This window comes from Salmo salar, chromosome 20, assembly GCF_965601325.2.
Source record: "Salmo salar chromosome 20, fSalSal1, whole genome shotgun sequence".
Lineage (NCBI taxonomy): Eukaryota > Metazoa > Chordata > Actinopteri > Salmoniformes > Salmonidae > Salmo > Salmo salar.
Window position 1 is genome coordinate 5,663,374 of NC_138310.1, and position 12,882 is coordinate 5,676,255.

The window sequence follows — 12,882 nt, forward strand, 5'->3', positions numbered from 1 at the left end:
GGTGAGGAACGGTGAGTGGTTGATGGATGCCAGCCAGAGCTTGACGCGGTGTCTTGTTCTGCGCACACACAGTGCAGGCGGCAACAAACGTGGAGACATCAGGAACCATGTTGGGCCACCAAAAACGATGTCGCACAAAGGCCAGGGTCCGACGGGAGCCAAGGTGGCACAGGCAAGCCTGGAGGAGTGGGCCCACTCCAGGAACATGTCGAATAGCGCTTCCGGGTTCCAGGCACTCTCAGCCACCAACGTGTGGAAATCCACCGCATAGTCTGCCACACCGCGGGAGTCTTGTCGAAGCTGGAGTAACTTTTGGGCAGCCTCTCTCCCGTACAATGGAGCATTGAAAACTTTCTTTACCTCCGCCACAAACTCCTTCAGACTGAGGCATACGGCTGACTGCTGTTCCCATACTGCCGTAGCCCAGGCGAGAGCCCTCCCGGACACCAGCGTGATGAAATACGCTATCTTAGAGCAGTCCGAGGGGAAGGAGGAGGGCTGCAGCTAAATGATGAGGGAACACTGAGCGAGAAACACCCGACAGGTGCCCAATTCTCCATCGAAGCGTTCTGGGGGAGGTAAGCGGGGTTCCTGGGAAACCGGGGTGGCCGGGGAGGCGGTGCTGCTAACAGCCGGATTACTGAGGGGCTGGGAGGTTACCGTCGTGGTAGGCTGCCTAACAGGCAACACTTGGAGGGGGGTGGAGACAAGCACAAAGACAGGTGAAACAGATCAGGGTGTAACAGTAACTCCTCGTGTCGTCCAAATGGTGGCTCCTTGGGAGGAGACAACATTGCAGAGCTGGTCCGAGTCTGCTGGGTCAGTCATGGCCAGTTCGTATTATCATGGCTCAGGCTAAGACCCAAATGCAGACACAGGAGGCGGATAGTAATAGTTTCTGAGTTTGTTACAGTACAAGGGGCAGGCGATTGGTAGGTCAAGGCAGGAAAATAGTCATAATCTAAATCAGAGTCAGGCAGGTACAGGACAGCAGGCAGGATCAGGGTCAGGACAGGCAGATAGGTCAGAACTGGGGAGACTAGGAAAAGCTCAAACTAGAGCACAGGAAACCCGGGAACACTCTGGTAGTACTTGACGGGGCAAGACGAACTGGCAACAAACTGAAAACAAAGGTATAAATACACATGAGGTAATGGGAGACATCTAGTGGGGGTTGGAGACAATCACAAGACAGTTGAAACAGATCAGTGTTTGACAAAATTTGGGATTTGTTTTAATGAAAGCCTAGATACTGTATGTTATTGCATTTGGGTGAAATATGATTCAGACATCTCATTCCCCTTTAAATGACGTTCAGCCTGGCTTTATAGTACACACAGTGTCATATGATACAAGATTCGAATCACCACTGAGCACTTTCAGATGTTCCAATACAATAGTAAAGTTACCCTACTATCAAAGTTTATTTGTCTTTTTACGCCATGTCTTTTAATGCTCCATGTTCAGTATATCACTCAAATTCAAGACCCTCAACTTAGCACACACCAATAGTTAGAATGTAAATTAATAAACTGGATCATATAGACAGTTTGTACTACTTATTACCAGTATTAACTTTTTATCAATACAGCCCCCATTTATCCCTGCCTTAACCTGTTAGGGCTAGGGGGCAGTATTGACACGGCCGGATAAAAAACGTACCCGATTTAATCTGGTTACTACTCCTGCCCAGTAACTAGAATATGCATATAATTATTGGCTTTGGATAGAAAACACCCTAAAGTTTCTAAAACTGTTTGAATGGTGTCTGTGAGTATAACAGAACTCATATGGCAGGCCAAAACCTGAGAAGATTCCATGCAGGAAGTGGCCTGTCTGACAAGTTGTGTTTCGTCTTGGCTCTTTTTATTGAAGACTGAGGATCTTTGCTATAACATGACACTTCCTACGGCTCCCATAGGCTCTCAGAGCCCGGGAAAAAGCTGAACGATATCGAGGCAGGCTCTGGCTTAAACACTTTATCGCGTTTGGCAAGTGGCCGATCAGAGTACTATGGGCTTAGGCGCGTGCCCGAGTCAACCCCATGCTTTATTTTCTTTCGTCTGTTTACCTAAACGCAGATTCCCGGTCGGAATATTATCGCTTTTTTATGAGAAAAATGGCATAAAAATTGATTTTAAACAGCGGTTGACATGCTTATAACAATAGATTATTTTGAACCCAACCAACATTTGTTATTGAAGTAGAAGTCCTGGGAGTGCATTTTGACGAAGACAGCAAAGGTAATAACATTTTTCTTATAGTAAATCTGACTTTGGTGAGTGCTAAACTTGCTGGGTGTCTAAATAGCTAGCCCTGTGATGCCGGGCTATCTACTTAGAATATTGCAAAATGTGCTTTCACCGAAAAGCTATTTTAAAATCGGACATATCGAGTGCATAGAGGAGTTCTGTATCTATAATTCTTAAAATAATTGTTATGCTTTTTGTGAACGTTTATCGTGAGTAATTTAGTAAATTCACCGGCAGTGTTCGGTGGGAATGCTAGTCACATGCTAGTCACATGCTAATGTAAAAAGCTGGTTTTTGATATAAATATGAACTTGATTGAACAAAACATGCATGTATTGTATAACATAATGTCCTAGGGTTGTCATCTGATGAAGATCATCAAAGGTTAGTGCTACATTTAGCTGTGGTTTGGGTTTATGTGACATTATATGCTAGCTTGAAAAATGGGTGTCTGATTATTTCTGGCTGGGTACTCTGCTGACATAATCTAATGTTTTGCTTTCGTTGTAAAGCCTTTTTGAAATCGGACAGTGTGGTTAGATTAACGAGAGTCTTGTCTTTAAAATGGTGTAAAATTGTCATATGTTTGTAAAATTGAAATTTTTGAGGAATTTGAATAACGCGCCACGGGATTACACTGGCTGTTGAGTAGCCCATAGAGGTTAAGTTGTTGTTTTTCCCACTCGGTTTTGTGGGAGATTATTTTGAGGTGGTGTATGTTTCACCTCTTCGTCACGGTTTGTTATTTTGTTTAGTAGTTTAGTTGTATGTCTTGCATAGTTTCACAGTTATAATAAAATGTGGAACGATACACACGCTGCGCCTTGGTCTTCATCATACGACAAACATGACAGAATCTCCCACCACCAAAAGACCAAGCAGCGTGCGTTTACGGGGAAGATGAGTTGGACATTGGAGGAAATCCTGGATGGAGCAGGACCCTGGACAAGGCCCGGGGAGTATCGTCATCCAAAGGAGGAGTTGGAGGCAGTGAGAGCAGAACGGCGATATTACGAGGCCTTATACCATCAAGGCAAGCACGAGAGGCAGCCCCCAAAACATTTTTTTGGGGGGGGACACGGGTAGATTGGCAGAGTCAGGGTGGAGACCTGAGCCAACTCCCCGTGCTTATCGTGGGGAGCATGTGACCAGTCGGGCACCGTGTTATGCGGTGATGCGCACTGTATCTCCAGTGAGCATTCACAGCCCGGTGCGCTCGTTGCCAGTGCCCCGCAATTGCCGGGCTAGAGTGAGCATTCAGCCAGGAAGGGTGGTGCCAGCTCAGCGCTCCTGGTCTCCAGTACGCCCCCTCGGTCCAGGATATCCTGCGCCGGCTCCGCGCACTGTGTCGCCAATGCGCATTCACAGCCCAGTGTGTCCTGTGCCAGCGCCCCGCATTTGCCGGGTGAAAGTAAGCATCCAGCCAGGACGGGTTGTGGCAGCTCTACGCTCAAAACCTCTGGTGCGCCTCCACGGGCCAGTATATCCTGTACTTGCCCCATGCACCTGGCCTCCAGTGAGTCTATCCAACCTGGTACGCCCTGTGCCTGCTCCTTGCACTTGCCCTGAGGTGCATGTCACCAGTCTGTCGCCACCTGTGCCAGCCCCACGCATCAGGCCTCTTGTGTGCCTGCCCAGCATGGTGTGTCCTGTTCCTGCTCTCCGCACTCGCCCTGAGGTGAGTGTTACCAGTCTGGCGCCACCTGTGCCAGCCCCACACATCATGCCTCCAGTGTGCCTTCCCAGTCCAGAGCTTCCGGCGACAGTTCCCAGTCCAGAGCTTCCGGCGACAGTTCCCAGTCCAGAGCTTCCGGCGACAGATCCCAGTCTAGAGCTTCCGGCGACAGTTCCCAGTCCAGAGCTTCCGGCGACAGTTCCCAGTCCAGAGCTTCCGGCGACAGTTCCCAGTCCAGAGCTTCCGGCGACAGTTCCCAGTCCAGAGCTTCCGGTGACGTTTTACAGACCGGAACCTCCTGAGACGGCCTGCAGACCGGAACCTCCTGAGACGGCCTGCAGACCGGAACCTCCTGAGACGGCCTGCAGACCGGAACCTCCTGAGACGGCCTGCAGACCGGAACCTCCGGAGACGGCCTGCAGACCGGAACCTCCGGAGACGGCCGGCAGTCCGGAACCTCCGGAGACGGCCGGCAGTCCGGAACCTCCGGAGACGGCCGGCAGTCCGGAACCTCCGGAGACGGCCCGCAGTCCGGAGTCTCCGGCGATGATCCACGGTCCGGTGACACGAAAGCGGAGGGATCAGCTGGCAGAGCGGGGGGTAAGCCCCGAACCGGAGCCGCCTCCTATGCTGGCGGATAAGCAGGATGTGAGGGTTCTTAGTCCTGTACCAGAATCGCCTCCAATGCAGGAGGATCCGTGGGATGTGAAGGTTCTTTGTCCTGCACCAGAGCCGCCACCGACATTAGACACCCACCCTAACACACGGTCCTGTGTGGCTCAGTTGGTAGAGCATGGTGTTTGCAACACCAGGGTTCTGGGTTCGATTCCTACGGGGGACCAGTACTGAATTTTTTTTTAGGAAATGTATGCCTTCACTACTGTAAGTCGCTCTGGATAAGAGCATCTGCTAAATGACTAAAATGTAATGTAAATGTCTAACCCTCCCTGTTTTTTTTGTTGTTTAATGTTGTGCGTTCGGAGTCCGCACCTTTGGGGGGGTACTGTCACGTCCTGACCATAGAAAGCTTTTATTTTCTATGGTAGAGTAGGTCAGGGTGTGACAGGGGGTTTTGTCTAGTTTATTTATGTCTATGTTGGTTCCAGTTTATTTTTTCTATGTTGGGGTTTTGTCTAGTTTATGTATTTCTATGTGGGGTTCTAGTTTCTGTATTTCTATGTTTTTTAGGGGGGATGATCTCCAATTAGAGGTCATCGTTATCTCTAATTGGGGATCATATTTAAGTTGTTGTTTTTCCCACTAGGTTTTGTGGGAGATTATTTTGAGGTAGTGTATGTTTCACCTTTTCGTCACGGTTTGTTATTTTGTTTAGCAGTTTAATTATATGTCTTGCATAGTTTCACAGTTATAATAAAATGTTGAACGATACACACGCTGCGCCTTGGTCTTCATCATACGACAAACGTGACAATAACGTCTTAAATGATATCACCACACAGTAAACGTTGGACATGATTATTGTTTAAATAACCACGGACCATTCCAACTGATTGGAATACAGAAATATTGTTACATTATTCAACCTTTTAAGGTTACCATACCACAAAGTCTTTCTCTGTGGTAACAAAGGGACTCTCAACTTTCATTTTAGCAGAGTGGGGAAACGAGTTTCGGTATTTATGACTTCACCGCTCTACAAGAGAGAGTGCGCTGTAGAGAGGACCCACTGTAACCTGATCCTTCAGATCTTCCCAGGAGAGTCATGACAACTTCATACTATATACTATTAGTTAATTTTAGTGTACTGTAAACAAACGGTAACCTTTCAGTTGAGCTTTGCATGTCTCCTGGAAGTTGATGCTGTTACTATGCAGCCTCTTGCTAGCTTGTTAGCATAACAAATTACTTGTTAGACATTTTACAAAACAATTTGGACTGTTTAGAGCACACACTGCCCGAAGGGGCAGGATTGATCCAAGCTCTCTGACTTCACAAAGGCAGTCAAGCACCCAAGCCAACTGGTTAAAGTTGGCTAGCTTGCTTGCTACTTCCAGACACAAATAAGAGAACACATCCTCACTTTGACCATTTACTCACCCTAGCAGAGCTTGTTAGGCTTTTTTCATGTTATCCAAAGCGTTGGTGACTAACTGTGCCGCTTCTAACTATTTCATTATGTTCTTTCCCTTACGTTTATTGACACCGGCCATATTCAACAGGAGTTGACCATTCGTAAATTCATCAGTTATTCTGCGCTCTGGTACATTCAGACAAGAGTGCTCTGAAATCAGAAACAAATAGCCAGAGTGAATTTACAAAGCACCTTATCTAAAAATGTCCATTGAGAACGCACAACAACTATACCATTTAGCTAAGCTAAGAATGACGTGAATAATCAAGTCAATAAACGTTGGGTAGTTGGATACCATATAGTTTATATACTAGCAAGTTTGCTGCAATTATATGCTATGAGGTTCATAAGGATAGCGTAAGCAACAAATTTGTCAGCCAACATAACGTATAACTTGATTTGAAAAGTCATAACTTTACAACATTGTTCAACATTTTCTTAACATTTGTCATAATTAGTTAAAGCAATGAATTGGTATTTATGACCAATAAGCATACTACATACTCAATTTACTTCACAAATAGTACGGTTAGTGCGGTTATGCTGAGTACATTTACTAATCCTGGTTCTATCGGCTTTTCTCCTCTGCCAATAGAACGGTGACATCAACACGTTGATGTATTGAGCCTTAGACTTTCATTTTATGTCATTGTGCCAACTCACAATAGCATCTGAATTCTTTATTAGATTGGAATTTTCCGTCAGCAGGCTTTGCTATAGTTTACCTCTTCCTGGCCGTGGTCAGAGTGTTTAGATTTACTCACTCACCGCTCTAATATATGCCAATTTAACAATTTTGTAAGGTAGTGATACCCACTTTCCTGGAGTAGTTATGGTATTTGTGCATTTTAATTGGTAACGGTTTTGATACCTTGTATTAGAAACAATACTGGAACGTCTACCAATTCACTACTGGAGAATATGTGTTTCTTTATTCGATCACACAATGTAGCCAGTCGGACTGATAGGGTCCATCGTCCATCCATAATATAAATCTCTCGTCAATACACACATCCAGGAAACAAACACACAAAACAAACAGTATTTGGTTAGGAACGTCTTTCTTATAATTTGAAAAGAGTAATTTCTCCTCCAAAATATGTTTTAATTACTCTATGTAATTTTAAATGTTGTATATGCACATTTCCGTGTAGAGTTTACATTTATAGCTGGTTTCCCAATCATAACCAACTGTTTTACCAGTCCACTGATTAATACATTTTCTTTTACAATGTTAATTTAACTTTGTATATTTTTCTTATTTTTTTTCTTCTAACCTGCAGGAATATTTTCTTATTTCTTCAGGATAATATCTTGGAACACTTTCATCAGGACTCTGTGCTGGTATCTCGTAACATAGCTCATGCATTATGATTGTAACTCATAGTATATTACTTTAGGACTCTGTCCTGGTATCTATAACACGTGTGACCTGTTCCTAGAACAGGACTTTCTAAAAGTTAACTTTCCCCAATTAGAGGTTGTTTTTAAGAAAATCAGTCTCACCCTTATTTTATCTTATCTATCTGAACTGACTATCCACTCACTGACAGTCCTGGCAGGTCCGAGGTGGGTGGAGCCCTGTGGGTGGCACCCCTGAGCGCAGTTTAACCTCGGTCTCCCGGCAGCAATAAGCAAGTGGAGTTAGCATCCCACCGCTGTCACCAATTTGTCATGGAATATCTAATCAAAGGGAAGAGAGACTGCAGATTCTTTCAAACAACACTTTGCTTAATTTTTGCAAATCTTATGATAATCAACATCACCAAGAATGGTTCAGAGTTGAAAGCTTAACAAACATAGCCGGGTCTCTGCTTTTATAGAGAAAATACATACAACCCCTTTCTGTATACGTGGCAGTCAACAGACAGTGTGTAGAAGGTAATTAGTTAGCACATTCACAACAGCAAAACACTATAATGTGCTCCTTTCTGCAAGTGTCCATACATGTGACTTTCTGTAGATAGTAAACCCACGGGATATCACATGCTGTGGCTGCACCCAAGCAGACCTTAGCTATATGCCCAGTCTTATGACTAAGTCCCACAAAGACAAGTTTGTATCAGGTTAGAAAAAACACTAGCATATAACAAGAGACAATTCTTTAAACAGTAAAACATGGGATAGCATGGCTAATTATGTAATTTTCCACGACACATCACTTTAAAGCGTATGCTATCCTTCAGCACAACATGTCACCCTTTATAAAGCACATGTTTATCACATTCGCTATAGGTGATTTTGTCACACAGTTATGCCACATTTATTAACCCTTTATAAGCTGAATGTAATTTAAAGCGGGACCGAAATCTCAACTATTTACTTTTATGAAGAGATGGTAGGAAAATGAAGTCAGATTTGCAATTCATGATTCTACTGTAGGCCTAGGGGTAAAAAAGTCTAGAGCACCTTATCAAAATCATCTTGTAATCATTTAGCTGTGATTAATATTATTATTTAATTTATTATTATGAATTCCAGAGAGTCCTGTGTTGCGCCACTGCCATTTCCATTCATGTCTTGACTCACAAATCGACATAGTAATTGATCTCCTTTATGTTGTGGTAAAAAAGTAAGAAGTTGGTAGATTACATTTTTATTTTATTACAATCCTAGGTGTTGCTTCACTACTTTTAGAAACCATGTCTCTTTTTGGCAGGCTGCCCATGGAGAAGGCCTGGCTTGACCAAAATAGAAGAGCGGAGTGACAACTCCCTTACTAGCAGCACCACCACCACTGTGAGTGCTCACAAGCTACAGCCCTGCGTACTCGAGCTCTGCAAGTTCTTCTCCCAGTGCCTCTGCCACTCCTACAGCTACAAGACTCACATGAAGAGGTATCGAATAGTGATCCCTTTAGCCACACTACAGTATACTTTCACAAGCTGATTGAACAAGGTGCATCCAATATATTCTAACAATCACAGTTAGATATAGATTATTTGTTGTCTCACGTCACCGATGGTGAGATAATCATTATGTTATGCCCTTCAACTTGAGTGCCTCCAAATTAGGGTTGCAAAGTGGGGGGAATATTACCGGTAAACTTTATATATTTACCAGTAAACTACTAGAATTTTTTAACTTTTGAGGATTTTAGGTGATTTTCATAACATGTAAAAGATATAAAATCATATTTTTTATGTGAAAAATAGAATCACAAATATAGATTTTTCTAAGTTAACCCCTGAACTTTGTGAATACTGATGCTGTCCAATATAATATTGAACAGCAACAGTATTCACTAAGTTGATCGAGGGTTTCTGCTCTTCTTGACTAGGTTTTTTTGTTTTAGTAGGTCAATATGTCTTTGCTGTAAGAGTTTTGGGGCTGAACTGGTGGCAGTTGTGAAATAAGTGAATAGTTGGAAGAGTTGCAGTTAATTGCAAATTACGTCATTGTTGATTAGATGTTTTCTTTCATTAATTAGGCAATTTTCTCATGAAACCACAGGATGTTGGTGACACCTTAATTGGGGAGGACGTGGTAATGGCTGGAGCAAAACCGGTAGAATGGTATCAAATACATCAAACATATAGTTTCCATGTGTTTTATGCCATTCCATTAACTCCGTTTCAGCCATTATTATGAGCCGTCCTCCCCTCAGCAGCTTCCACTGCATGAAACATATGGTCAATCTATTAGAAACTCCTGGACAACATGCACACAGATACTGTACAGTATAGAGATGAAGAATACCTTTTATATTTTTTAATTACTCTAATTTAAATATCTAAAGTTTCCATAGACTACCAAAATTACCTGTTCATTTACCAACAGTTCTGAAAAGTTTTGCAAACCTACCCCAAACTATTTGAAAATGGTTGTTTCATTGACTTTGTCAAGTGTAATTGACTTACTCTTTGGTGTCCTACAGGTATTGTGCTGATAGTCACCTGTGGTATGAGAAACATACCTTTGAGGTGTGTAGACGGGTCAGAAGAGTCTCTTTCTCCAGAAGTAAGTGTTCATTAGCCTAGGGGACATAATCAATCACAGCAAACAAGAACAGCATCACTATATATATATATATATATATATATATATACTGCTCAAAAAAATAAAGGGAACACTTAAACAACACATCCTAGATCTGAATGAAAGAAATAATCTTATTAAATACTTTTTTCTTTACATAGTTGAATGTGCTGACAACAAAATCACACAAAAATAATCAATGGAAATCCAATTTATCAACCCATGGAGGTCTGGATTTGGAGTCACACTCAAAATTAAAGTGGAAAACCACACTACAGGCTGATCCAACTTTCATGTAATGTCCTTAAAACAAGTCAAAATGAGGCTCATTAGTGTGTGTGGCCTCCACGTGCCTGTATGACCTCCCTACAACACCTGGGCATGCTCCTGATAAGGTGGTGGATGGTCTCCTGAGGGATCTCCCAGACCTGGACTAAAGCATCCGCCAACTCCTGGACAGTCTGTGGTGCAACGTGGCGTTGGTGGATGGAGCGAGACATGATGTCCCAGATGTGCTCATTTGGATTCAGGTCTGGGGAACGGGCGGGCCAGTCCATAGCATCAATGCTTTCCTCTTGCAGGAACTGCTGACACACTCCAGCCACATGAGGTCTAGAATTGTCTTGCATTAGGAGGAACCCAGGGCCAACCGCACCAGCATATGGTCTCACAAGGGGTCTGAGGATCTCATCTCGGTACCTAATGGCAGTCAGGCTACCTCTGGTGAGCACATGGAGGGCTGTGCGGCCCCCCAAAGAAATGCCACCCCACACCATGACTGACCCACCGCCAAACCGGTCATGCTGGAGGATGTTGCAGTCAGCAGAACGTTCTCCACGGCGTCTCCAGACTCTGTCACGTCTGTCACATGTGCTCAGTGTGAACCTGCTTTCATCTGTGAAGAGCACAGGGCGCCAGTGGCGAATTTGCCAATCTTGGTGTTCTCTGGCAAATGCCAAACGTCCTGCACGGTGTTGGGCTGTAAGTACAACCCCCACCTGTGGACGTCGGGCCATCATACCACCCTCATGGAGTCTGTTTCTGACCGTTTGAGCAGACACATGCACATTTGTGGCCTGCTGGAGGTCATTTTGCAGGGCTCTGGCAGTGCTTCTCCTGCTCCTCCTTGCACAATGGCGGAGATAGCGGTCCTGCTGCTGGGTTGTTGCCCTCCTACGGCCTCCTCCACGTCTCCTGATGTACTGGCCTGTCTCCTGGTAGCGCCTCCATGCTCTGGACACTATGCTGACAGACACAGCCAACCTTCTTGCCACAGCTCGCATTGATGTGCCATCCTGGATGAGCTGCACTACCTGAGCCACTTGTGTGGGTTGTAGACTCCGTCTCATGTTACCACTAGAGTGAAAGCACCGCCAGCATTCAAAAGTGACCAAAACATCATCCAGGAAGCATAGGAACTGAGAAGTGGTCTGTAGTCCCCACCTGCAGAACCACTCCTTTATTGGGGGTGTCTTGCTAATTGCCTATAATTTCCACCTGTTGTCTATTCCATTTGCACAACAGCATGTGAAATTTATTGTCAATCAGTGTTGCTTCCTAAGTGGACAGTTTGATTTCACAGAAGTGTGATTGACTTGGAGTTACATTGTGTTGTTTAAGTGTTCCCTTTATTTTTTTGAGCAGTGTATATATATATGTGTGTGTGTGTGATTCCAAAGAAATTATGTGGATTCCAAATATCGCCAAAACAGAATACGCTAGACAAAGTGGGATCTTTTTGTGTTGGTAAAATGAATTATGCAAGAAATGTCGATGGAAACGCATTTATGTGCAAATATTGATATAATAAGCATCATATCAAAGTAAAGTTGGTGTCACGCGATGTTGTGTGGTCCTCCCACTACGACTATTCGAGAAAGCCTGCAGTTTATTAGGCTACAGATTAAATTAATTATGATGATCATCACAGGTTGGTGAAAGTGCAAGGTGATGAGCTTGGTGCTCCTTTCCAATAAATATTGAAGGTCTTAATCTCGTGACATGATCATTGATGCTTGCCTGCCGTTTGACCAAATGATCTTGCTCTTTTGTCCACAATAATCTCATCATGTAGGCTATACATGCGCTTTAGCCAACACGCTAGAACCCATGTGCCAATACCAGAGTGGGCACACTCACTATATAATGCAATTTTATTTGTGAATAAACCATCAGTAAAGTTTAAAAAGCGATGGAGACCCATTTCACTTGTATTTTTTATTCAGTACACAGGAATTTACTCACAAAAGGTACACTATATATACAAACGTATGTGGACACCCCTTCAAATAACTGGATTCAGCTATTTCAGCCAAACCTGTTGCTGACAGGTGTATAAAATCTAGCACGCAGCCATGCACTATCCATAGACAAACATTGGCAGTAGAATGGCCTTACTGAAGAGCTGAGTGACTTTCAACATGGCACTGTCATAGGATGCCACATTGCCAAAAATTTCTGCCCTGCTAGAGCTGCCCCAGTCAACTGTAAATGTTGTTATTGTGAAGTGAAAATGTCTAGGAGCAACAAAGGCTCAGCTGTGAAGTATTAGGCCACACAAGCTCACAAAACAAAGACGAAACAAGACAAAAAAATGGTCTGATCCCCGTGGCAACACTCACTACCAAGTTCCAAACTGCCTCTGGAAGCAACTTCAGCACAAAAACTGTTCGTTGGGAGATTCATGAAATGGGGTTCCATGTCTGAGCAACCGCACATAAGCCTTAGATCACCATGTGCAATGATAAGCGTCGGCTGGAGTGGTGTAAAGCTCGCAGCCATTGGACTCTGGAGCAGTGGAAATGCATTCTCTGGAATGATGAGTTACGCTTCACCATCTGAAAGTCCGAAGGACGAATCTGGATTTGGCGGATGCCAGGAGAACG

General features: G+C 44.0%; 1 protein-coding gene across 1 annotated transcript in view; it reads left to right on the forward strand.

Moving 5' to 3' along the window:
• LOC106580197 (uncharacterized) overlaps positions 1 to 8,841 on the forward strand; it is a 126,129-nt gene extending 117,288 nt beyond the window's left edge. Inside the window, exon 6 of the mRNA XM_082966838.1 lies at positions 8,679 to 8,841. Coding sequence (XP_082822964.1) covers positions 8,679 to 8,727 — 49 coding nt within the window. The 3' untranslated portion in view covers positions 8,728 to 8,841. The remainder of the gene's footprint in view (positions 1 to 8,678) is intronic.
• Positions 8,842 to 12,882: the final 4,041 nt, after the last annotated feature.